The sequence below is a fragment of the Myxine glutinosa genome, chromosome 7 (genome assembly GCF_964187855.1).
Source record: "Myxine glutinosa chromosome 7, kmMyxGlut1.1, whole genome shotgun sequence".
In the NCBI taxonomy this organism is placed as follows: Eukaryota; Metazoa; Chordata; class Myxini; order Myxiniformes; family Myxinidae; genus Myxine; species Myxine glutinosa.
In genome coordinates this window covers 80430268-80457784 of record NC_136267.1, presented here as the reverse complement: position 1 = coordinate 80457784, position 27517 = coordinate 80430268, and the positions used below count along the sequence as shown (strand labels likewise).

The following is a 27517-nucleotide window of genomic DNA, read 5'->3' as shown; positions in this document are numbered from 1 at the left end:
AGTAAGGGTGAGTGCGTTGTCAAGAGTGGTGGTGAGAGTATTGAGAGTGACAAGGAGAGTGAGTTGGTTGTGACAGGTGAGCGAGGATGTACACCTGGGATGGAAGGATGCACACCTGGAATGGTAGAGCGTGAGTGGGAATGCACGCTGGAGTTGGTAGTGAGGCACGTGAGTGGGTGTGCGAATGAGAGCACACCTGTGATTGTCACAGAGGAGGTGACAGAGGAGGGGGCGCGAAGAGGTGTATTGGTGAGGTGTGCTACCAACGAATGTGTGCCAAAGTGTTCGGTGGTCAGGTGTGTGACCAAGGCTGTGAGTGGAATGGGTGTACCTGGGTGTGTAAGGAAAGGTACGAGGAGCATGGGCACGGCTGGATGTGTGAGCAAGGAACGGGCTGCGGGGTGTAAGCATGCAGGTGAAGCATCGACGTTACACGGGTTAGAGGTTAGAGCGACTTTTAGCCGAATCGGGCCCTCGGTGCGTGCCGGGCCTCGCTTTGAACGGCCGCGTCCGTGCTCCACTAGGCGGAGCTGGCAGCTGGATAGGAAGGGTCGTCATGGCGACCACTTTTTGGTGAGACGTGCCGGCAGGTCGAGATCGGGCAATTGGATGGCTCCACGCCGAGGTGGTGCGTGGGATCTCGGCCCGGGTAAGCCCCCGTCCCTGCACCGAATGCGGGACGTGTCCAGCCACTGGCACCAAACAACCCGCATTCATGGCTTGGCTTTACGAAGCCGGGCTTTGGACAGGAATTGGCGCACCGAGAGGCAGTAGTGAGTAGACTGGGTGATGAGGTTAGTGTTTTGGACCCAAAATTAGAGAAAAGCGAAATTTGATGATTGGCAAGGGATTGGCAGTAGTGATTGGCAGATGATGGGTAGTGATTGGCAAATTTTTAATTTGTTGAAATTTGATGTGCAAAATTGGTCGTGAGAGACCCCCGATGGGGTGGGATGGCAAATCTGCCACCCTTCCCATGCTGGGGGCAAAGGAGCTATAGTTTATGGGGTGTATGGCAGTGAAAACTAGCCCGGGTGGGTTAGGTTATATGGATAGGGCCCTAGAAGATGACATTAGGTGACGTTAAGGTTAGTTAGTGACTGATACCTGTAGTGGGGACGCAGGTAGTTTAGTATGGATTATAATGACGAGGGAGCGCAATAGTTTAAAGGGACGACTGGGAAGCGCAAGTTTCAGAAGGGAGTAGTTAGCTGAGATGATGCCGTGTGTGTGAAGATTGAACAGGTGAGAATTGAACAGGTGTGATTGCACAGGTGTGCAATTGGACAGGTGTGTGGAGCAGTGTATGAGTAGTGAGTGTGTGGATCAGCGCGAATGCGCTTGGGGAGAGAAGGGTGCAGGTGGCACCAAGTGTGAGAGCACAGGTGTGCAAGTACAGGTGTGTGGAGAGAGTTGGAGTAAGTGGTACGGAGTGGTGTGCATGGTGCGAAGGTGTGAATGGGGGAAGAGTGGACCCCCATCACGGATACCCGGGGCGGGTAGTGTAAGTGTTAGGTAGAGGGTACAGGTAAATTGTGGTTGGATATTGGCATTTGTGGTGCGGTTGCAGAATGGTGTTGTGGATGGGTGCATTAGTGTTGTGGAAATGGCTGGGCGTGTAGCCTGTTAGTGTGTGTAGTTGGTTGGGCACTCCACCACTGTGAGGATGTCGGCCAGGTGAGGCCGCAGGTGGGCTCTGGGAGCCGGTAGAGTTGTGGATGGGGCCCGAGGATCCGGAGGATGGACCCGGGTAGCCCAGTGCCAGAGAGGGCACCGAGTGGGGAGAGTGCCAGAGGGCCTTCCCCTGGTAGTTAGGTTAGGGTAAGGAGCAGGTAAGCTCGGAGGCAACTGCAGTGGTGGAGGTGTGCAGGTGGGTAGACCCACTGGGAGAGGTACACGTCGCAGCCCAGAAATTGTACGAGGGCACCGGGAGATGAATCGGGGGAGTGAGACCCCAAATTGAAGAGCACCACAGTTTGGCCAATGGGAATTGGTTTTTAGAACCCATAGTGTAAGAGGGCCAATGGTTTGGCCGGAGAAAGACCCCGGGTAGTGTAAAGTTGTTAAAGTCATTTAGGAGATAGTTAGGATTGATGAACCTGTCGCACCATACGCAGCCACTTACCTGAGGTGATGATGATGACTCCACACCTGTGTTTTCTTGGTTTGTAGCAGGAAATGAGATTGCTGTGGATTTGTGAGACGCATCACGACGTGGATGAGACATTGGGGTGATTCCATCTCTCCCTTCCTAGGAGGGACTGATGATGAATTGGTAATGGCAAATTTTGATGTTGAGTTGAAAATGGCAAATTTTGATGAGAGTTGAAAATGGCAAATTTGATTGGTTAGGAGGGAGAGAAGACGAATTTGGTTTATGGGAGGAACGGGGAAGACAGTAGGGATGTTTGTTGATTTGTAAAGTAGATGTTTATGGGTAGTGTTGTGTTTTGTGGATGCAGTAAGGGGTAAGGGAGGGGCCATGTAGGTTACCTGGTGGGGGGGGGGGGGGGGGCGTACGATAGGAACGTACCTGTCTCACCTGGTTCCCATGTGCCCCCAGTGTGCATCATCTTGTATTGCGTGCACTTTTGCGCCCTTACCACCTTACTCACTTGTCTTCTTCTTTTGTCTCCCACCTCCGAGGATCTGGCTTTGGGGTAGAGAGAGAGGAGAGAGCGGTGCTGGCTACGCAGTTGTGGGCCTGCACTTTCGCTGCTTGCTGCTTGGATCGATACACCATACGGACTGCAATGTTTGTGGCCACCCACAATGGACCGCAGTTCTTTTGCGGCCAAGCACCACCCGTGGAAGGACCTATGGGTCAACGTGGCACCTATGCCAAACAGGTGAACCACTTATAGTTGACACCACTGAAGGCCAAAATACAGAAATGGACGCGGTTGGCGCCTTTCTTTATTTTTGAAAAGAAGTAAGAAGGCCAAGTGCACCACACGAAGGCAAGACCAGCGGCAGAACATCGGCCGGCTGCGACACCACACAATGATTTATAAACACTTTATTGGTGCACCGGATGGTGCTCACTGTGTGATGGGGTGGTGCTTGATGCTTGGAAGGGGTGCTCTGCACATTATTAAAGGCCGTAGGCCACAGAGCACTCGTGGGTTGGTGTATCGATGCTAGCATGCGTGCTCTCTCTATGCATAACATCTGCATGTGTTCCTCCAAAAACAGGTCCTGGATCGTAGTGTAAATATCAGCGTAGTCTTGTGTAAATAATGCTCCCTACCGGCTGTATGTTTAGTTTGAGGATTCTTTCCGGATTCGGTTATCCTGTGGGTGTGTTTCTGTGAGGAGAAGGGTGCAACGTCGCAGGGGGACATATTTACTCATTTGTGAATATCTGTAAAACTGTCGCACTCAGGGTAGAGTTAATAGTAGAGGGAACTACATTGCGTGCCACACTAAAGTAGGTAAAAATTTATCGGGTCGGGACGCCCCGAGGGTAGAGAAGGGTGCAATGTTGCGAATATGGAATTTGGCCTCCATATCCGCTTGTAAATATTCCCCTATTTCCCCAATACTCCCCAACTATCCCCAATCCCCCATTCCCTAGTCCCATTGTCTGTAAACAACAATCAGTAGAGCCGACCTTCCCCTTATTCCCCCATTAAATGTCGTGCCCAGGTCCACCGCACCACACGTAGACAACTTTCGGACATCTTGCTAGTTATTCTTAGTCTATGTCAGTTAAGGCCTCGTTTCCATTAATTATGACTTCGTTGCACCAGAATGTGATTATATGGCACCAGTAGTGAGTTTAGGACCTTTCCCATACCTCCTCCCATCTTCTTCCCCGTCTACAACAACAGAGGGGCACGGCGCTGCGCGGGGGGGAGTGTGCGTCCTCCCACCGGCTCGGTTAGCCGCCATCGACAATGCGCTCCAGACAACGCGCTCCAGACCATGCGCTCCACGGGGTTACCACAAAGGGGCTCCTTGTCAGCTCCTCGTCAAGGGCGGAGCCGGTAACCCCCCCGCACGCACCCAATGAGAAGCAACGTGCCGATTCCACGAGGCGGAGCTAACGAGCCGAGGGCGTGTCACTCCCCGCCGGATATACGCGGCCCCGCGCCGGATGTGACGTCAGATGCGCCCCCAGCTTGAGACGAAAAGACGCCACCTCGAGCGCTGTGCAACCTTCCGCATCTCTGGACCGGACCGGGTCGATCCTGCCCTGAGCCCAGGTGCACCTGGAGCCATCGACAACCGCTTTCCTGCCATCAACCCCCGTGTGAGTCAGCCTTGTCCCGTTTACCTGTCGTCTGTTGGGGTTAATGTAAGGTTGTGTCTAAGTGCCTATCTTCCTTTGCTGTCCCTCTCGTCCCTGTAATCTGACCTTCCGTAACGAATATAATCTCCTCCGGAGGTCTTGAGAACCGTATCCCTGGTGTCGTCATTTTAATCCCAGCCGTGTGTCTGTTCCTTCATTGACCTAGCATCGCGCGATTAGTCAACGTTCGGGTATAATATCGAGTATAATCTTGTGCAGACGTGGTCATCCCAAAACCGCTCGGTGAATAACATCCAAGCCACGTCTGTAACAATATATATACAGACTTGGCATTTAATATGGATTATTTTTTTTGTGGGGGTGAACTTACTTTTCAAGATGTCTTAGAACCAAAAGTTCATTGGAATTATGTTGAAATTATTCTAGATTTTGTTAATGTGACCTTTAAAAGAAACAAAAACCACATTTGACATTTCGAAACAAATAAATTGATCCTTGAAAGTGATGTAAACTGATATCGAACTCAATTCATGGACAGTACTGTGTTAAACTTCTGTACGTTTTCCAGAAGTATCTCTTTATTTTGGACATTAGCCAAATTTTTTTTTAACAAAAACAAAAGATAAATTACGACTGGTATTACGGACAGGAAAATTACAGTTCAGTACTTCGTGTAACACCCACGAGCATTCAGGAGAGCACGTACACGTTGAGGCATGCTGTTCACGAGATTTGCGAAGGTTTGGACAGGAATCGCTTGCCATGCAGTGACAATAGCCTGCTGCAATTCACGCACAGAGGTCGGCTGCTGGTCCAAGTGGTCGATTTGACGCGTTAATTCTGCCCACAAGTTCTCTATCAGATTCATATCTGGGGACATGGCAGGCCACTCCATATGCTCTACACCACGGTCAGCAAGAAAGTGTTGGATCATGCGAGCACGATGAGGCCGTGCATTGTCATCTTGGAAGACAAAGTTTCCTCGAAAGGCTGCACGAGCAAATTAAATGGAAGCAATGTTTCTTCCAGAATGGCCCAGTACTTGAACTGGTTCATGTTTCCATTCAGAACAACGAGGTCAGTTTTGCCCCCTGCATGAAAAGCAGCCCAAACGGTCACCCCACCACCTCCAGCTTGGACTCTTGGCACTATACAATCTTTGTTGTAGGCTTCATGCACTTGTCTGCGCACTCGGACGCAGCCATCTTGACGATAGACCAGAAATCTAGACTCGTCACTGAAGATCACGTGATTCCAGTGTCCTGGCTGCCATTGACGGTGCTCTCTGGCCCACTGCAATCGGCGCTGGCGGTGTTGTCTGGTCAGGCGTGGCTTTCTCAGGGGACGCCTGGCACGATAGCGTGCTTGAACCAGTCGTTGGTTGACTAGCCTTCTGGATACAGGCACATTTGTCAGTTGCTGCCACTCAGCCCTAAGCCAATTAGCTGACTTGGTACGGCCATTGCGGACTAACCGGTGCAGCTGGCGATCATCCATCCTTGTGGTTCTGCGGGGACGTCCTGGCCTCGGTATTGGAGTAGGGACACCCCCCTGAGTATTTCTTTTCAGGTTCTTTGACACCTGATCTTGAGTGATGCCATACTGCCGAGCAATAGAACGCTCTTTCATGCTGTAATTTCGTAAAGCCACCACTCCATGACAAACAGCATTGTCGAGTTGACGGACCATCTCCAGAGGAAGCGGCAATAACTTTTGGAGACGTGCAGCAGTTGTTTTCCACAAATACAGAACGCAACAACCCTTGTATACCCGACTGTGAAGCCAATCGTCAAATGCACCTGTCCGTACATTTTGCCATGCCACCTGTGATATAATCCTGTTGTTGACTTCTTGCTGCGACAGACAATCAGTGACATGGTTCTCTTAACAAATAAATCATCAAAGTGTAAAAGAAACTCACCAGATTGATATACTGAGTTAAGAAAGTAAACCCAAGTCAAGAAAAAAAAAAATTCCATATTAAATGCCAAGTCTGTATATTACAGTCCGCACAGCAGAAACCCAAGAAAAGGATCAGTACAACAACCACAGCACATCGGTGCTGAAAGATCACACCTTCTCTATCCATGAGCCAATCAAGAAAATTTCCCTCCGATTGTTCAGATCTCCAGCACCCAAGGCCCAGGCAAAAGTTCCTGAGCAGATCGCAATGCTCAAGACGGATCAACTTTCCAGGCTCGGCTTTGGGATAGTCATGTCTTAATATCTGGAAAACGCCAGGCTCGGCTTTGGCATTGTCGTACGTCTTAGCAATATATGGAAAACCTGCCAGGCTCGGCTTTGGCATTGTCATATCAATACATGGAAAACTTACCAGGCTTTGCTTTGGCATTGTCATATGTCTTATCAATACTGTATATGGAAAACATACCAGGCTTTGCTTTGGCATCGTCATGTCTTATTACTCCCACCAGGGAGTAATGCATTCGATCGTGTCCGTGTGTGTGTGTGTGTGTGTGTGTGTGTGTGTGTGTTCGTATGTTCGTGAACAAGATATCTGGAAAAGTTCTGAACGGATTTGGATGAAAGTTGGTGGGATGATTGCCCTTGGGATAAGGAAGAATTGATTAGTTTTTGGTGAAGCTCAGGATATTATTCCGGATCCAGGAATTTTTTGAAGGATTTTTTTACCATTGGAAGATAGGGCTCAGCAGCGGCCACCCACGGCGGGAGTATGCGCTCTACTGAGTGGCGTTCAAGTCAATATATGGAAAACTTGCCAGGCTTGGCTTTGTGATTGTCATATTTCTTATCAATATATGTAATTATATTTTGATTAGGGCATACATCTATTTAATGAACTTACTTTTACTGTAATTTTGAACACTATATCATTACAGAAATGAGGTTTTGGATCGAGATTTAAATTCATAGACCACGACATTTCAGTCAGATCTCAGCCCAACTTGTCTTTTGTTAGTTACAAACTAACTTAGTTATTGACTGGATCGTACGTTTTCTGGATCGTGCGACCGGTGGCAATTTGGCCAAGGTACGACAAATCGGCAATGTTTGCTACGATCTCCATTTGCGATCGCATACTGCAATTGCTCTTAAGTCTGGTGGTAGGTCATCGTACGATTGGTGGTACGCGTGGTCGTGCGATCACCAACGATTGGAGAAGATCGATCGCAAGATCAATCATAGGTAATCGTGCGACTAGTGGTGGCGACCTGCGACCACTCGCACGATCGATCGCAGCCAATCGCAGCCAGTCGTGAGATGGATCGCTCGATCGTTAAGGTAAACGCGCACAGCCTAAAGGCTCGCGATCGCGCGTCAGCATCAGTAGTCACCTACCTCTCAAGGAGTGCACTTCGTCGAACTTTTCAACTGAAGCTATAATTCGCTGTGCCTCCCAAGAAGGGAGCTGTGGCCTGGCAGCTTCATTCTGCACATTACTTTATTGTGTTAAATATTTTACTTTGACAAAGAACTTTGTTTGTGTATACATTTATTGATTTAATTTGTATTTAAAAGAATAATTTTTTCCATTGTAATATAAACCAGTCATTTATTACTCCGACCATACACACACAATAAAGACAACTAATTATTACTTTTTCTCCTGACATACCATGAAATAGCATGTTTATTGTACAAGTTCATTGCAAAATAGATATGCAAAAATAGATCATACAAATAGCATATAATATATGATACACATATCTCAAAAAAAACATCAAAATTCCAACATTCACACAACAGTTCCTAGATCATGTTATTCTGCCATGGGACACTGCCGACGTTGTTGTAGTAGTGCTTGAGGTAAACGCGCACAGCCTTGGCGAGCTAAAGATGACGAGCTGCGAGCTAAAGACTGGTGGTACCACCAATCGTAAGGTCGTGAAACCGTTCGGGACAGGTCGTGACTGGTCGCACTACCGATCGTGAGGTCGTACGACAGGTGTCACCACCAATCGTCAGGTGGCAGGACCAGTAGCACGACCAATCGTGCGACTACTTGACCCGCGATCATGCACGACTGGTGGTGCGTCCATGCGCGACTGGTGGTACGACCATGTAAGACCTGTCTGCGACCTCTTACTATTTGGAATCGTAGGTCAGAAGTTTTGAACATGACCATCGACCTTGCTGCGACTGATTTTGCTCTGGCGATCACCCACGACCTCTGCGACCAGTCGTGCGCTCTTTCTCCGATTTGCCCGCGATTCCAACATTTTTCTGTCGCAGCTAGGTCGTAACCTGGTCGCAGGCCCGGTGTGACTGCCGACTGGGGCCTTACCCCTTCACGCTCGTTTGTGGGAATAGGCTAATCACGTGACAGTGACGTCACGCTAACCCCGAGAAGCCCCTCCTGCCCCCATCTTCTCCTCCCAACAATGACCTGTCGATCATGCTCAAGTTCACTCCGAGTCTCAGTTAATCGTGCTTTGTAATTGCAGTCGCTCGCAAACTCCGTACACACCAAACCGAAACACTATCCCATCATGCGTATGTAATAAATGTATGGCTCCTAACCTGAGATACTATGATAAAGGAGGCGGAGCGAATGAAAGACTTGGATTTGGCTTTCCTGTTTCTTTCCCTCATTCGTTCTCTAAACCACAACTGCCATTCATCGAGTTATATTAGACATTGTGATTGTCGTGTGAAACCCTACTAGCGTTTCCAAACTATTTTAGCCACAAGATTAACCACACTTTCCGTTTGAAATAATAATATTAACCAATATTTCCTTCTCACCCGTAACGGCACACTTTCAGCAGCCATGGCGTGACCATTTCCGGTTACTGCAGGTCCTTCCGCTATTTAAACAAACTTATTAAACTGAGTTTTCTTTCTTACCATCGATAGACATTTTGAGTAATACTTACATGAAAGCAAACATATAAAACGAAAATTCAACTAACAATTAAATATTTAGACAGCATAATGAGAGGGCCTGATTCATACACCGCCCAATATATTGCCTTGAATTTGACAGCTTGAATTTCACAGAATAATTTTGAAGTATGCACAAAACTATTACCGATATTTATACATTTATCTTGTAATTTGTCCATTAACGGTAATGGTTCTTACAACGTTGTTGCAAGTATTATCGAGTGGATCGAATGCCTACTGTTAATATCAGAATCGAACGGCACCTTTTCATCGTACCGGTAGTTTTTGAAAGCAGTAAAAAATTGGTGTCATCACTCCTTTAATACCACCTGATAATGTTTTCAAACTACATTCGATACTCGCGATGATGAACCTCATCTTACACGGGTTTTGTGAATCTTTGGGATCCAGTAAATGAATCATGATTTATGGTGTTTATCTGGAACTAAGGTGAAAGTTTTCTCCGTTTTGAGTTTTTCTCCGTGATTCGTATGGTTTTCTTTTTATTACTTATTTTGTAGATCTTTGAAAATCCGTCTCTAAAGCCAATTCTTCCAAAATTGTTTGGATGTGAAATGTTTTGCAGGCAAATGCAATGTTATTATATTTGCTTTATCAATTTGGACAATAACAGTGCTTGAAGCTGTTTTAAATAATCACTTGTCTCATACCTGTCCCAAGTTTGACTTGGTTATCTTCAGCCAATATTAAGTTATCATGGTAACAAAAACCTATTACAGAAACTGACCTTTGATATCTTGATGCAGAAATCTAATCAGTTCATCTTTGCATCATATATACTCATGTCTGTGGGGTAGGCAGTGATATGTGGTCAGGTAGATTTGTATAGGTGGATGCTCCAGATGTTGGTGTAAGAACCATCACCATGTAATGTTTTGTTTAGCCGAATGTCGGATAAGTGTATATCTGTCCCCGTCACGAGGCGGCGGGGCATGTTAACTAGCTTAGGGCATAAGGATAAATTATCTCTTGTATGTCTTACCCGATGTGATTTATCCTTTGTCCCTTATGGCACCGCAATAGACACTAGCACAGGAATTTGCCATTAAACCACACATAATAATAAAACCAACCGGAAACCAGGCATTGGGCACTGGGGCTGACAATCCCGCCTGGCAGGCACACATCGCTCGGGCAGGCCAAGAGCCACGCCCAGAAGGACTGTGATTCGGCGGGAGTTGACCAACAGGAAGGCCGGGGTAAGAAGGGACTCGCTGATTGGCCAGGGTGGAGCAAGAAGGCACTCATCGATTGGTGAAAGGACGAGCAAGAAGAGGTGCGCTGACTGGTGGAGCTGGGCAGGCAGTGGTGGCCTGCGGGCTGATGGTGGAGAAGCGCTGATGACGTCACGACCCGACGTTAAAAGAACTCTCGGACCGACATTTTCTCTCTTGCCCTCTGCTCCTTGCCTTCGCTCTTGCCTTCCTCTCTCTTGCTCCATTGTCGCTCTTGCCCCTTGTTCTTCTCCCTCACACTTGTGCTTGGACCGACCGTGTTCAGACGCCACCGGGAGACGTGCAGAATCTTGCAGGCGGAAACGACGTGCGGCCTGCCGCTGCAGCGTGACGAGGCCTAGTACAAGCGCTGCAGCGCGAACGGGTGCAACGAGGCTTGTTCCCGCCAACGCGCGCAACGTCGGCCGGACCCATTCGCAGACCCTGACAAGACCTCACCAGTGATCAGAGCTAAGATCAGAGCTAAGCATACACATCATTTATTTTCCAGTTCTTTCATCCCTTTTGTCTGTGTTTGGTTCTGTGTGCCGGAGCGCTCCATATAGGACTTTAGTTTACCGTCACGTTGCTTGTTATCGACATTTTAAAAAATAAACCCTTTCGTTATTTTCTGTACATTTCTAAACCCGTTTTTTGTTTGAGTTATTTTCTGCAGGTTGAAGACTGCCCGGCAGGATCGCTCAGGTAAGCACTTCCTCCCCTTTTCCCTTTCTTTCCTCCCACGCTATATAGTAAAGTCCACAATTGTACTGAACGCTTCGGAGTAAAAGCTTGCGATTGGCCATTCGTGATCCCTGTGGTGTTCACCTGAGGGAATCGCACAACAATACTTATACCAAAGTTGGACAAAATCCCATCACTGGTTCACAAGTTGGCTCGGTAACATAATATTTACTTAACATTCCCTCTGACCTCTCGACCCCAACATCTAATCATTTCATCCTCACATCATTATACATAACTGTACCAAGTTTGACTTAGATTCCTTCAGCCGTTCTGAAGTTATCACGGTAACGAAATAATTGTAACTACTGACCTTTGACCTCTTGATCCCAAAATCGAATCAGTTCTTATTTACTTCATTATACATTCTGGCACAAATGTTGACTTCGATCTCTTCAACCATTCTCAAGTTATCGCAGTAACGAAAATCTTTCACAGACGGATGGACAGACAGTCACAAGGAGGACGGACGGACGGATGGACAGAAGCCGAACACCAAAAAAAAAAAGAGAAAACATTTCGACGGCAGAAGCATAAAAATGCACCATGGTAGAATAAAGATTGCCGTTTGTATCTATCCTGTTTCATTCGATTATTTTGCAAAATAAAAAATATCTTGTTTGAGAAAAATAATAGCAGGCATTACTCTTCAACACAGACACACATATGACAGGGAATATTACTGAAAACAACAAAATAACTACAGTTGGAAGTTGTCTGGGCTCGGTGACGATCCTGTAAAGAGCCCTCAGAATAAAACTTCGAGAACAACCAAACTTCACAGTTTGGTCAGTGAATGGAGATCCTTCTGACCTTTGATATGGATACTTCGAGTCCTGGGGGGACTCCGTTCCACCTTCTGAAACCCGCATATGGGGATAACAATCAATGACAGACATGCGCTGTGATTGAGAGTTTTTAGCTCAAATTGCTCTCACATATGACATTTCCTTTTGCTGGAATTCTGGAGAACTTGTTTTTACATTATAGCTGTGACAGTCAAAATAAGCATCCAAAAATGAATGCAAGAGTGGTTAAAATGTATCCTGCATTAAAACAGACAAGGAGTGGGTCAGGCATAAAACAGAACAAGCCGAAAAAAAGAAAAAAAAGAATTTTCGTTTTTATTAATACTATTATTATTATTATTGCTTTCACAGTTTGCAAACACATGCTCTTAGGGTGCTTTAATACATAGCACGGTTAAGCAATGCTCTTCATGCTGATTTCTGCTACTACATGATACAAGTGGACACGTGACACGATGGCCCACCGGCTAATTCACCAATACCATGCGCAAGAGCGACGACATAAAACTGCAACCTGAGCCAACATTAATTTACTCGAATGGATAAGCTACTGAAACCGGCTGGTGAATAATGAGCCATTTGAAATAAAGAAGTGCGGTCAAAAACAAGAAGAGTGCTTAAATGCTTTGGAGTGGTTAAATCACGCTACGACTGAAGGCTTGTGAATGGCATGGTTAAGGGTCTGTAAGATCCGTAATATGCAGTTATATACCAAAAGGTCCAACCTTAATGGAAATCAAGCATGGCAAAAAAAATGCAGATTTTCTTTTGACATTTTTGACAAGAACAATTGACAAAGGATTGGTGCAAAGGTGCTTCGACCCGAGCTCACTCTCAGGAGATGAGTTACAGTCCTGCTTAATCAATACAATTTAATAATAAAGGCCATCCGTAAACCATGGCCTTTGACAATGTCATGAGGGAAAAAAAATGGGTTTTGGCAAAAATTACATCATTGCAATCAATATGCAATGGCCGGGTCGAATTGAAGCAAAAATACACACTTCTTGCATCATCTTGCTGTGCACATACGTCGATAGAGCAATGGCTGCACTTATGGCAACACGAGTGAGAATTCAAAACTTATTTGGCAAAGTACATCACGGAGCTTGGAAAAACACACATGGGAGCTCATCGGTCATCTCACCTGTCACAAATACGCCCATCGTTAAACACACAAAAACTGCATCAAAAACAGTTAGTGCAAGATGGAAGGCCAAATTATATCAAAATTAACGATATGATCAAAATCCTGCACAGTGCAGCTCAGCAAATGGAATACAATGGCAGTGCAAATGTGAGCATATGATCATCAACTCAAAGTTTCAGTATGTTAGTCTTTGATGAAAAGCATCAATAGATGGGATCGAAAAAGTAGCGCACTATCTCTGTGCTAACTTGAGAAAACACCGCTTCTTGAAACCGTTTTTGGATATTCAAATGCTACACAAAATGACAAACAGTAAGAATGCATCAAATCTACGACAGATTTGAACAAAATGTTTCCAGTGCTTGCAGAATGCCTTCAAAACCTCAATGTGCAAAAGGAGAATAACTCTGTTTCAGCACGAAGTGCAATTCCAGTGGTCTCTCACCCCCGTCCCCCTCTCCCGAACCCCCCACTCTCCCTCTGCATCTCTCTATCTCCCTCTCAAAGTATATATAGCTTTTACTTTTATTAGGTAGTATCAAGTTTTAGTACACTGTATTTTCTCCCTTAAGGGCAATGTCAACAACAACAACAACGAGGCAAACTTCGTGAGAAAATTATTGTCCTTGAATATATGGATGATGAAAGATTTCCATATCTATGATAATAATAAAATCATAATTTAAGACATCTTGACCTCCATTTAATTGGAGATAAATACATTCGTCAAGTTGTTAAAAAAAAAAACCCCCCAAAAACAGGTTGCTCTGTCAAAACGAATCAAGTTGGAACTTTTGTGAGGTCAAAATAGCCTGTTGAAGACATGAGCTAGCTTATATATGAAACTGCCATGTGGACCCTGTGTAGCACGTAACCGTCAAAAGCCAACACAGGCAGCTGAAACATGGTGGCAAGATCGAATTATATACAATTTTGTCGAAGGAAAAAAGGGGATCATTACTTCATGCTTGCTTGATTAGAACATTTCATGCTTTCATCACAGCTTCGTTGGAATCTGTGGTAGAACTCGGAATCTACTGACCACAAACAAAATTCACAAAAACACAGATTTTGGTGGATGTTGACAGGAGACCATCTTTATTGGAAATGGTCTGCTCCTCAATTCTTCCTCCGATCTGGCACTTTGAAGATCACAATCATAGCTTCAACTCCCCAACTCTCTGTGGTTACAGAAAGAGAACAATCAGACCGGTGATTATAAGCAGGGCCAAGCCCAGGACAAGTGCAGCATGAAGCATATGATGCATTGCTTAGTAACTGTGATGATCGATGAGCCATCGTGGATTTGCACCAGTTCACTAAAATGGTGATGTAGAATTTGAGTCCATTCATTTGCTGCATTATAAACAAAACAACTGAAAATAATACATAAAGATTATGCAAAAGCTACTTACCATTACCAATAAATCTATTCTTAAAAGGATATAAAACAAGTACAGATACATTCAAAGTACACCGCCCCCATGCCAAATAATTAAATATCCTACAGCGCGGCATTGCCGTTATATAATATTTAATATAATATTTAATATCTTAAATAACGCGGCAGCGCGGCAAATATCCTACATGGCGTTGGGGAACTCCAGCCTGAACAGGAAGGAGATGAGAGAAACCCATTCAGGGTCACAAGTTGACTGCGACCGGTGAGGAAGTCCGCAAGCCATGCGTGGAGGTTACCATGGATACCATAGGAGGAGAGTTTGGTGAGCAGAGCGGGGTGCCAGACCGTTTCGAAGGCATGTGATATGTCAAGGGAGACCGCTCTGATTTCCTGTTTGGCATTGAGGACATCCTGTTTGACATTCTTCAACATCCCAATAGCTCCACACATTTTTGTGGGGTGGCGGGACAATTTTATTTGGCCTAAGTCTTTCACGAACTGACTTGCCAGGCCTAATGACTGAAGATAATTTGGGCCAGAATTCTAGTTTATTCAAGATTGCTGCAATAACACGCCTCTTGCGAAAGACACTGCGTGATCTTTGATGTCCACCAACTGACGTTTACTAGGAGACGGGTCATCGGGCTTAACATCCACCCGATGGATGGTGCACACACATTGATGCATCACCCTGCATGAGGAACATCAGAATGACAGTCTACAGCTGGGTGGAGATTTGAACCGAGGTGAGACATTCTCAAATGCCAGTGTACATACATCGAAGCGATCATGCCACATCAACACAGTTGGTGTATATTTGTGTGTTGTTTTGGTTTGAACAGTCTGCTGTTAGGTTAGTTGGTTGAAACTTGTGTTTTGTTGCTCTGGTTTGTGTTCTCGTTGACTGTGGTTGCTGCATGCAAAGGCATATGTGCCTCTGCTGGCCCACCTCAGTGGACTGTATTGAGGTTGAATGGCTGAAAAGGGATGACACAGAGGACCTGTACCTAAGACCCAGCCAATGAGACACACTTGTGGCCCAGATGTGTTTGGAAATTGTGTGCATATACATACATAGACACACCTCACCCATAAATGGAGGGAAGAAACAATCAGCTCTGACCTAATCAATTGTCTCCAGCTGCGACTCGGACTCTATAATTAGTCAACACTCAGCCCAGCACTATCCTAGGAACGTAACAATTAAACCCTGCTCTTCGAGTCAAAGAAAGTTACTTAAAGCAACCAAGAAAAGCTACACAACCTTTACTGTTTCTAACCCACCCACATTCCTCCACTCCTGCAGATATTTACAAGTAGCACATACATGAGAACCCCCAATGTTACACATCCCCATCAGCTGAGGCCTGTTTCATCGCTTGTTGGCAAGTCATCAGCGGCAGTGTCGACAGAGACACACACCACCGAGGAAGCAAAGCATGTACCCAATGCTATTCCGTCAGGGTGAGAGACCTGATTGGGCTTTTAGTATCGATATGTGAACTGCTATCGGTTCAATCTGAAGGAAACAACATTTAGGCCTAATCAAAAGGAAAGACTTCTTTATCATTTAACTAGACTTTTTTTGATGCTTCAGCCCCTGCTTTTAAAATTAGTTACACCTTTTTCCTTTCCCCATCAATACATGACTTTTGAAATGATGTGATTGCCCCACAATGCATCGACGCACATGTGCAGAACCCCAAAGCAACAATGGTGATTGGGGAATAATATATCGTGCATGCTAGGTAAGGATTTATATGTAGGCCTATAAATATCTAATTGCATTGTGCAAACTTGTCTTTGGGATCTTTCTTCAACGCCATGATTTATTATCGATTTTGTTAGCTACTCTGACTCATCGTAGCACATGCTCCGAAAAGAACTCGAAAGGCCATCGAAAAATATATGAGGGAAATGGCTACCTGTTACCCCACCTTCTTGCTCTTTCTACTGTTCTTTTCTTTCTGTTATGTTCTGGTCTGATCTGTATTTCATCTCCTCCACGAGCCTCGAGTCTGCATACAAAATAGGTTTGTATCTGTGTAGAAAATGCAGTCAAAGATGTACCTGTGCACAATGAAAGAGTTGGATAACTTTCCCAGGGCTGAGACCCTGCAGCTGCACATAGTACAGACAACGTGGACTGGTGCAAGCTCCGGAAAAATGTGAACGGGCGCGTGCTACACAAACCCTCGACCATCATTTCTGGTGAATGGACTGTGAACCTTGTGAGTGTCTGCTGTAAACATGCCAAGCTTGGTGGTTTATTCAATGCCTGTGTGCAATTGGAAAGACTATGCTTTGCGGTATTTTCCACAAAGTAATGGTGACCAACTCTTCAAGAAAGGAAATCTTCACGATGTGAAAACGCCCAAAGCTTGTGACAAGTATATATATATGTGGTAATCAGATGTACCACACAGACATGTGAGAGTTAGCTGTTTCCTGAGGGAGACACCGTATCTGGTTTGGATGCTTCTTAACAGTGATGAAAAGGTCATATCTGGGGCTTGTAAATGCACAGCGCAAGTTTAAAATTAACCTTTAAAATTTTTCTTCATCACCTCCACAGTGTTTGACCAAATGAATTAATAAATGTCAACCAAACCAAATTGTCATTTAATTCAGAGAAAAGCAAAATCCAGTGAGACGAGGCACGATACATTGACGTAAATTGTAATGGAGCAAAGACACACAACAAGCTGACAAACAAACTTGAGATATTTCAAAAACTACATAGACTTATGAGTGACGATCAGAGTTACCCGGCGTTGCCAGGAAAATAAATAGTCAGTCACGTGTGCGTAGTGGGCTTTTTATAGTCAGAGTAAGCCACGCCCCTTCGGCACGCCCCCGCTGCCACACCCCTAATCTAAATCTGATGCACCCATGTTTTTTGTCGTGAAAAGTTACCCCCCATGGACCCCGTCTTCGCCCTCCAAGTCACTTCCTTAGGCTGTCCATGAGGCACAACCGAACAAACAGCCGTTAACAAATAGGGTTATACGAGGGCACCTCAGCAAAGGACTTCTGCGACTCATTGGGACTGACACAATCTGTCAATTTCCCGACCCGGATCTCAGTCAATGGAGTATCTTCTCTTCTGGACTTGGTTATGACTAACTTCCCTGCAAATGTCTGCTGCTCTTCTTCTGCTCCAATCGGTTCTTCTGATCATGTGCGTGTTAAAGTGGACATCTCACTGGCCATTCTCAGAGAGCCTCCTCAGCGCCGACGAGTCTGGCATTTCACTCAGGCCGACTGGCACGGTCTGCAAGCAGCCATCAATCAACTGGACTGGTCTCCCATCTCTAATGCCTCTGACATCAATTCTTCCTGGGAATTCTTCCAAAGCAAACTGCTCTCTCTCATGCACAGATTTATCCCATCTCGTCTTCAGTTGTCTTACCCTTCCTCCCGTCCATGGTACACTGAATCTTGTGGTGAGGCAGTTGCCCTGAAACAACTTGCCTTTGCATCTTGGAAGGCAAATCCAACTGAAGGCAATCTCAGTTCCTTCCACCAAGCTCGAAACAAGTGTGTTTCTACCCTCAGGAGTGCCAGGAAGCACTATCTCTCCACACTCAAGATTGAACTCTCAAGCCTGTCCCCTTCCTCCAAATCCTGGTGGCGTCTGGTCAAATCCGTTTCTGGTGTTTGTTCCCCTCCATCCCCTCCCTTACCTCAAATGGCTACACAGTTGACACCGCACGTGACAAAGCCGAATGCCTCAACTCTGTGTTTGCCTCAAAATCTTGTGTCCCAAACCCATCTCTCTCTGTTCCCACCTTTCCCAGTCGAACCCAACTGCTCCTGGACTCTGTGTCCTTCTCTCCTGACAAGGTGGAGAAGTTTTTATCAAACCTCGACTCTGATTCTACAACTGGACCAGATGGCATCAGCCCTCGGGTCCTAAAAGCCTGCTCTGCCGCTCTATCTCACCCTCTCTCTGTTCTTTTCGCCCTCTCTTTTGCTCAAGGTCATCTGCCAGCATCTTGGAAATCAGCAAACATTACCGCTTTACACAAAAAAGGTGCAAAAACAGATCCTTGCAACTACAGACCAATCAGCCTGCTCCCAATTATCAGCAAAGTCATGGAATCCATCATTGCTTCAGATATCAAATCCTTCCTCTTCTCCAATGGCTTGATCTATGATCATCAATTTGGATTCAGACCAGGTCATTCTACTCTGGACATGTTGCTTCTGCTGTCTCAACAATGGATGGAGGTCCTCAATGCCAAACAGGAAATCAGAGCTGTCTCACTTGACATATCACGTGCCTTCGATACGGTCTGGCACCCAGCTCTGCTCACCAAACTCACCTCCTATGGTATTCAGGGAAATCTCCACTCATGGCTTGCGGATTTCCTCTCTGGTCGTAGGCAACGTGTGGCCCTGAATGGATTTCTCTCATCTTCCCTTCCTGTTCTGGCTGGAGTTCCCCAAGATAGTGTTCTGGGCCCTGTGCTATTTCTGGTCTTCATCAATGATCTCTCCGACTCTCTGGAAAATCCTCTCTATCTCTTTGCTGATGACTCCACTATCTGCCGCTCCATTCCTCATCCCTCAGATCGGCAGTCTGCAGCCTCCTCACTCTCTGCAGACCTGGACAAAATCACAGACTGGTCAAACAAGTGGAACATGTCTTTCAATCCTGACAAATCTCACACTCTTACAATGTCTCTCCGAAAGGACCGACTGGACAACCCTCCCATCTACTTCCTCAACAATCCTCTCCAAGAAGTTCTGTCGCTCAAGCTTTTGGGTCTCACTATCTGCCATGATCTTTCTTGGGAAAACCACATTTCCAAGCTGGCCTCCAAAGCCAGTCGCCGACTGGGCATCCTCCGTCGTGCGAAGTCCTTCCTTGGCACACCTGAGCTCCTCACCACATACAAGGCTTTCATCCGCAGCTCAATGGAATACTGTTCCCCCCTCTGGGCTGGTGCTCCTGCCTCACACCTTGCTCGGCTTCACGCTGTTGAGGCCAAAGCTTTCAGAATCATTGGAATCTCCTGCGATGTAGTCAACTCCGAGGGCCTTTCACTCACTCACCGCAGGCAGGTTGGTGGTCTTTCTGTCTTCTACCGACTCCTCTCCGGCCTTGCTCCCCCAGCTCTCTCTGTGCTCTGTCCCCCCAATATTCCTTCAGGTCGCACAAGATCTGCCTGCAACCCTCTTATGGTTAAACTGCCAAAGTCTAGGCTCTCTGCTCACCTTCACTCTTTCATTCCCCTTTTCTCCCGCCTCTGGAACAAACTCCCCCACTCCCTTCAATCCCACTCCTCCCTCCAGGTCTTTAAAACAGCTGTTCACCACCATCTCTTATCTTCCCCCATCGAAAACCTTGATCTTTTCTACCCCCGGTAATTCACCCCAGAGTCCTTGCAGTGTTCATATGTTTTATTCCTCTCCCACCTCCCCCCAAGTAGTCCCGATGTCCCTGCTCTCAAATGTTGTGTTTGTGTCCTTCCCCCTCTCTCCCCATCGTGTCTGCCGCTCCCCTTGTTTTTTGTGTGTCGGTTTGTCTTTTTGTGTGATTAATGTTAGCTCTTTCACGAGCCTCGATCTTATATACAAAAAAATATATATATATATATATGTATATATATATATATATATATATATATATATATATATATATATATATATATATATATATATATATATATATATATAAAAAGATTGGGGCTGAAAATTTGACGACATTATTACAACCTTTGATTCAAAACAATGAAGTAGCATATGTAAACTGGGTGACTAAACTGTTGACGATATCATTTGCTAAAAGTGAGTCACCTTGATGCACAACTTGTGAATGCAAACAAGAATGATGATAAAAGCAGTGCAAGCTTGAATTGTGAATTAAAACTTACTGACGTGGTTGTCCTCCACCACCGCGAAGAGCAATTGGCTGAGAAACCACCACACCTCCACCACGTACAGACACCGCCTGTAGTGGTGCTAGTCCCTGCACTTGCCCTGGCCGAATAGTCTTAGCTGGAGAAGTAAGATGCAGGGTACAATGGATAGACAAAATAAGGGGTTTGGTGGTGGGTGGGGGTGGAAGAAGGAACGGGAGAAGGAAATTAAATGCAGGTATTTCAGGATTCGAATTTCCAAGGTGGTGTGCACTTATTATATCATCTGTATGTTTCAATTAGTCATGCTGTAACAGGTTGAACAGACAATGCCACTGAAGGCTTTTCTTACTGCATTTAATTACGAGCAAACATGCCAGGGAATCACTCTTACATCCTACAGTGAGATAATGGCAGCATTTTACAATCATTGGCTGCTGAAAATCTCAATCATCTGCGGCTAGGTCTCAAGTCACGAGGTCTACGTTCTGGTTCCCCCTGTGCCAAGGGAATGAAGTGCAGAATGATGAACCCTCCAAGGGGGGTCGCTGTGCCCCTTAGCTGGGCATTCAGATTAGTAATCGTAGCGGTGGTCTCAAGCACCCATTCTACTGGTTACAATCAGGGCTCAAGGCACCTTGAGGTGACAGGAAGTTACCAAAAATTTAGTCACTTCAAATTCATATCATAGTGTGCTCCATGCCATGATGCAATAAATGTCATGGGTGCTTCCTGATTAAATAGTCACTGTTCTGTCATAGGGGCTGGCAAGACTACTCAGAGTTAGCATACATGCCTTTGAGCTGTTCAGTCTGGGTTCAATCCCCGAACTTACATTAAATTGTCACCATAGTGCTGCATCAACAAGTGTGCCATCCTTCAGAGGAACATCATGTGTCTCGTCAACAAAGCATTTGCTTATGGATGTTGAAGATCACAGGGTGTATTTAGGAAGATTTTGCCATTGAATGCCAGCTTCCTGAACAAAACCCAAAATCTTCCTAACCTACAGTACCCCGTTGACGGAGTGGCGACTGCTCAGAATTTGAAATGTGAGCGATGTGAGCTTTGCTTTTCCAAATATTGTAGAAGTGGAAATTTTCACACCATTATATTTTCGCGCTGAGTGACATGAAAGCGTGTCCGCGTGTTTTAAATTTTGCGGAGTGGGCACAAGACACACGGCAATCTCAACGATGTTAACCAAGTGAAACTCCAGTGAACGTTTACAAAGGGAGAAAATAACTTGGTATAACCAAACTGAAGAGAAACGGGTCAAAATATGCTTCATTATAAACGAAGGCTTACAAACCTGGTGGAAATCATATGGAACCAATGAAGCACTCTACGGAAGCAATGAATTACGGATTGTGAAATACGACGGAAAAGTAAAATAAATTGCATTAATCAATAGTTAATTAATGGGTGAAACTGCAGAAGTTACAAAAAAGGAAGACTTCTCCTTTGTAGGGGCATCCTCCCCCAGAACATTTAGAAAAATTGTAACAATATACATTTTGGTGGTGGTCTTATCCAAATCGTAATAAAAAAACTATGAAAAATAAAAAAGTGATATTTGGGGGATTTTTTATTTTATTTCAACTGAACATCCATTGCTAGGTCTCCATTGCTCTTCACGACCTTGTAGCATACTGTACTGCTTGAGCATGAGCTTGCCTTTCACCAAGACCAGACGTGTTTGGGCCAAGGGGTTGGGGGGATTATACATTCGCTATTATTATCGACAAATGATACTACGACTATTATTATTGTTGTTAATATTATTCGCATTAATTAATATATGCTTTGTTACAATGCAATCATTGTTCTTGTTATTTATTTTGTAATTAGAATGGCATGCCGTGGAAGGACCTATTGAGCTGCTCTATACGCCTTAACATGACGTGTGTTTAAAACATGGGAATTCTTCCAGATTTTTCATAGTCAATTCGCCGAATCAACTCATGAGATCTAGATGACCATTTCAGTGCATCACATTCCACATCAGAAAGCTCCAGTAGAACGTCATAATAAAAACGCGCGTAAAAAGCGCATGCGCGCACGCACACGCACCATCACGTCATCAGGTAATGGAGGTCTTGGAATCACCCTTGCTCCAGTGTAAACCAGAGCATTCACTGCCTCTGGATGCTGTTCCACTCATATATTTACTTGGTCGATACTGGACTCATTTATCGGATTGTGAGTGTACTTTATTTATTTATCTGCCCATTTTCATGTCCGTCTATCTTTTGCCCCAGGGATTCTCCGTTTTCGTCATCTTGTTCCCTCCTATAATAAATGTTATTCTGAAAGAACACGATTGGTGTGGTCACCAGTTATTGCACATTTAGCACCATTTCAGTGAGAAACCATTTCGGTGTGGCTTTTCTGGCAAATCCACAGTGGAGGTTAAATTGGTAATGTTCTCGAAAAAAAGATACGTGGAATTAACAATACCTCATTAAACTACCATGGGAGTAACTCACATAATTGTGGTCATGATGTGTCAGCATTGCGACGTGCGAACGAAATGGGTTAAGAAACGAATCAGCATATCGGAATAGCACCACAATTCCCCCCCCCCCCCACCCCCCCCCCCAAAAAAAATCGCAGCATGTTTTTCTGACGACGAAAATACGGAAACAGCTATAAGGGCCGCTACAAAAATACAGTGTTCCATGCTATATGGAAGGAGTTTCACCCATATTAATTGAATGCAGAGATTGGTAAATTAATGGTCTCAGAGAGCATTGGATATTTTTATTCATTCCAATCTCCGGCCTCGTCATCACTGTCTCCACAAGCTAGTGTGGGACTTTCGCCCTTTCCAGCTTTCAATATTTTGTCGTTAGTGGCACGGAAAACAGGTGCACCAAGCCCTGCTTTAACCAAGCTTACAGGTTTCGGAAAAAAACATTGAACTTCGTCCGCCATTGAAATCGCCTTCAAATAATAAAGCGTATTTTACGTTGAATTGTGGATGCTGAAATAAAGTATTGTGGTTATGAACTGCGTAGACCTACACTACATGTGCTGGCAAAGCGCGTTGTTTGCTACTCACGACGGCAAGACTGGTAACTGCATACGAACAGCACATAAACGTCCGTTGTAGCATAAAACGTGCAAAAACTGATGTGGCATCAAAATTTCCACTTTTGTCATAATTGGTTTAAACCAAATTATGTTTTCAGTCAAATATTAGCTTTTTTCCAATCAACAGAAGCCAGTTCGAGCAAAACATAATAACGGAGTGCTCGAGCTACAACTGATTCACACCAAATGTCAAGTATAGAATGGAATACGAAAAGGCATGAAGTCAGACATGTTTTCTCTGCCATATATGAGACAGAGTGAAACAATTGCTTCCCCCCGCTTTGTGCTTCGTGCAAGGCACAAGTGTAAAAACAGGCGTACCAATATGGCAGCCATGCACTCGTCGAGCCATCACGTTCCGAGAGCGTACAACGTCCTTGATGCGATCCACCTCAAGCTGGTAACGCCTGCGGTCACGGACCGCACTTTCCTTTGCGTCCTCTAGTGCACCCTCGAGGGACTTGACACGCTCGGCTGTAGTTCGCAACCTATTCTCCAGCTTCGGAAGTTCGCCCCGGAGATCAGTATTGTCACGCATAAGCTGCGGTCACCAAAAAAGTGGGAAAAGGGGAAAATATGAAAATTGGGCAGGGGTGGAGTAACTGCAATCCTGAAATCAGTAACAATGTAATACAGTGTTATACATTCCCTATGTATTGCTGAAAGTTTGAAAAACAAAAGTAAAAAGAAAAACTAAAGCATTCATCTACCATTAGGCACAAAATTTATAAACACCGAAGGTGTTACCAAAGTTCATGAATACCAAAATCAAGATACTGTATAATAAAGATGCAAGTTATTAAATGCATAGACCAATATAAAGTTATGTCAACAAAAAGAAAAAAACCTAAAGAAGAATATGAAAGGCAATATGAAATATTGCAATGAAGAATTATAATAAACAATAACGTAGATAATAATAGTTAAAATAAAACAATCAGTTGTGGTAGAGTAGAACCAGAGTGATGCACAGCAAAGGCACCATGAAGGGCAGTGAGAAACAATAAATAATATTTAGCTGTACCAGGCCTCGCCATGGAGTTCAACTAAACCGAAAGATGGCCATGGAGGCTGCAACAATGACCATCTCCCCGACCTCCAAACCACAACTCTGCCGAGGATATCCATGGTGTTTGTGCAGAAAAACACAGAGGTTGCATGCACAGGCAGCAGTGAATACCAAGGTCCACACGCAGACCAAGCAGTGGGTGGAGGAGCACAAGTACGTGCACGGTTTTGGGCCCGACGGCGAGCAGATAAGTCATGAACAGAGGGAGGGCAGCCGTGACAGGAAGGGAGTACCAGTCTGCAATGCCAAGGCAGGCCCAAAACGTCGCCTTCAAACCTGAGGAGGAAGACGCAGCACAGAGCCAAGAGTGCAGCCAAGAGTGCAAGACCTAACTCTCTTATCTGTCTCCCTCTTCCAAATCCTGGTGGCGTCTGGTCAAATCTGTTTCTGGTGTTTGTTCCCCCTCCATCCCCTCCCTCACCTCAAACGGCTACACGGCTGACTCCGCACGTGAAAAAGCAGAATGCCTCAACTCTGTGTTTGCCTCTAAATCTTGTGTCCCAAACCCATCCCTCTCTGTACCCACCATACCCAGTCGTACCCAGCTGCTCCTGGACTCTGTGTTCTTTCCTCCTGACAAGGTGGAAAAGTTTCTGTCAACCCTCGACTCTGATTCTGCAACTGGACCTGACAGCATCAGCCCACGGGTCCTAAAATCCTGTTCTTCCGCTCTTTCACTCCCTCTCTCTGTGCTCTTCGCCCTCTCTTTTGCTCAAGGTCATCTGCCATCTGCTTGGAAATCAGCCAACAACACCGCTTTGCACAAAAAAGGTGCAAAAACAGATCCTAGCAACTACAGACCAATCAGCCTTCTCCCAATTATCAGCGAAGTCATGGAATTACTCCATGTATGTACATACAGTATCTGTATATGTATGTACATACATGTATAGGAAGTCTGTATATATACATACAGTATCAGTCACTATGCGACCTTCATATCATCAGTGGAGAACCGCCAGCAAGGTGTCCCATACAGCTGCTGCTGCACCTTGCTGGGAGCGATAAGCACCGCCTGCCACACGGTAACGTTATCTCTGGTATCCACTCATCATATGGAGTCGACCTGGTTGCGGTTGGGAGTTACTAATAATGGTATCTGTAATCTGGTTCTCCAACCTAATGAGCGGACAACATGACGTCATCGCCATGCATGTCCGCATTGCCTGCAAAGCTCCAGAGGAACCATCTAGCAGTGCGTCATTACGGATTATAAATTCAGATACTGTCACAAGTGCATGAAAAACTCACAGTTACCGACCTGGTTTCGCCCTTGTTGGGGCTTCATCAGGGCAACGCAGTGAGGCTTCCATACACTTGTAACTCTGTGAACCTTTCGGTTTTTATATCAGTCAACGGAGTTTGACTATCTGGCCGAGGCCGCATTTTTTTTTTTTTTTTGTATACAAGATCGAGGCTCGTGAAAGAGCTAACATTAATCACACAGAAAGACAAACCGACACATAAAACATATAACATGGGGAGCGGTAGACAAGATGGGGCGAGAGGGGGAGGAACACAAACACAACACCTGAGAGCAGGGACATCGAGAGATCTGTGGGAGGGAGAGGGCTTTGGGGGGGCGGAGGCATGGGAAGGGGGGTGGGGGGGGGGGGTGGGAGAGGTATAAAACATATGGACACTGCCGGGACTTCCAGGAAAGAAGTTGGAATTTCAAACAAGGTTGATCTGGGGTGAATTAGTGGGGGTAGAAAAGATCAAGGTTTTGGATGGGGAAAGATAAGAGATGTGGTGAACAGCTGTTTTAGAGACCTGGAGGGAGGACTGGGATTGAAGGGAGTGTGGGAGTTTGTTCCAGAGGCGGGAGAAAAGAGGAATGAAAGAGTGAAGGTGAGCAGAGAGCCGAGATTTCGGCAGTTTAACCATCAGAGGGTTGCTGGCAGATCTTGTGCGACCTGTCGGAATATTTGGGGGACAAAGCACAGAGAGAGCTGGGGGAGCAAGGCCGGAGAGGAGTCGGTAGAAGACAGAAAGACCACCTACCTGTCTGCGGTGAGTGAGTGAAAGGCCCTCGGAGATAGCTTCATCACGGGAGATTTCAATGATTCTGAAAGCTTTGGTTTCAACAGCGTGAAGCCGAGCTAGGTGTGAGGCAGGACAACCGGTCCATAGGGGAGAACAGTATTCCATTGAGCTGTGGATGAAAGCCTTGTGTGTGGTGAGGAGCTCAGGTGTGCAGAGGAAGGACTTCACACAACGGAGGATGCCCAGTCGGCGACTGGCTTTGGAGGCCAGTTTGGAAATGTGGTTTTCCCAAGAAAGATCATGGCAGATAGTGAGACCCAAAAGCTTGAGTGACAGAACTTCTTGGAGAGGATTATTCAGAAAGTAGATGGGAGGGTTGTCCAGTCGATCTTTTCGGAGAGACATAGTAAGAGTGTGAGATTTGTCAGGATTGAAAGACATGTTCCACTTGTTTGACCAGTCTGTGATTTTGTCCAGGTCTTCAGAGAGTGAGGAGGCTGCAGACTGCCGATCTGAGGGACGAGGAATGGAGCGGCAGAGAGTGGAGTCATCAGCAAAGAGATAGAGAGGATTTTCCAGAGAGTCGGAGAGATCATTGATAAAGACCAGAAAAAGCACAAGGCCCAGAACACTGCCTTGGGGAACTCCAGCCTGAACAGGAAGGGGAGATGAGAGAAATCCATTCAGGGCCACACGTTGTCTACGACCAGAGAGGAAGTCCGCAAGCTATGCATGGAGATTTCCATGGATATCATAGGAGGAGAGTTTGGTGAGTAGAGTTGGGTGCCAGACCGTATCGAAGGCACGTGATATGTCAAGGGAGACTGCTCTGATTTCCTGTTTGGCATTGAGGACCTCCATCCATTGTTGAGACAGCAGAAGCAGCATGTCCAGAGTAGAATGACCTGGTCTGAATCCAAATTGATGATCGAAGATCAAGCCATTGGAGAAGAGGAAGGATTTGATATCCGAAGCAATGATGGATTCCATGACTTTGCTGATAATTGGGAGCAGGCTGATTGGTCTGTAGTTGCA

The 27517-nt window shown here is 45.5% G+C and overlaps 2 protein-coding genes across 5 annotated transcripts in view; both read right to left on the bottom strand.

Annotated features, from left to right (window-relative positions):
• The window catches only part of OVCA2 (OVCA2 serine hydrolase domain containing), a 73209-nt gene extending 64168 nt beyond the window's left edge, over positions 1-9041 (bottom strand). For 2 of the 4 annotated variants that reach the window (XM_078781907.1, XM_068122581.2), the window contains exon 1: positions 8984-9037. In XM_078781907.1, the coding sequence (XP_078638033.1) occupies positions 8984-9021 (38 nt within the window). In that variant the 5' untranslated portion in view covers positions 9022-9037. Of the gene's footprint in view, positions 1-8983 lie in introns of all 4 variants that reach the window. The other 2 variants (XM_078781909.1, XM_078781908.1) reach the window with 2 other exon arrangements.
• A 3169-nt stretch (positions 9042-12210) lies between these two features.
• The window catches only part of LOC137431348 (kinesin heavy chain), a 172233-nt gene continuing 156926 nt past the window's right edge, over positions 12211-27517 (bottom strand). The window contains exons 24-26 of the mRNA XM_068122579.2: positions 23749-23968; positions 20347-20470; positions 12211-14243 (exon numbers count right to left, since the gene is read on the bottom strand). Coding sequence (XP_067978680.2) covers positions 14228-14243; positions 20347-20470; positions 23749-23968 — 360 coding nt within the window. The 3' untranslated portion in view covers positions 12211-14227. The remainder of the gene's footprint in view (positions 14244-20346; positions 20471-23748; positions 23969-27517) is intronic.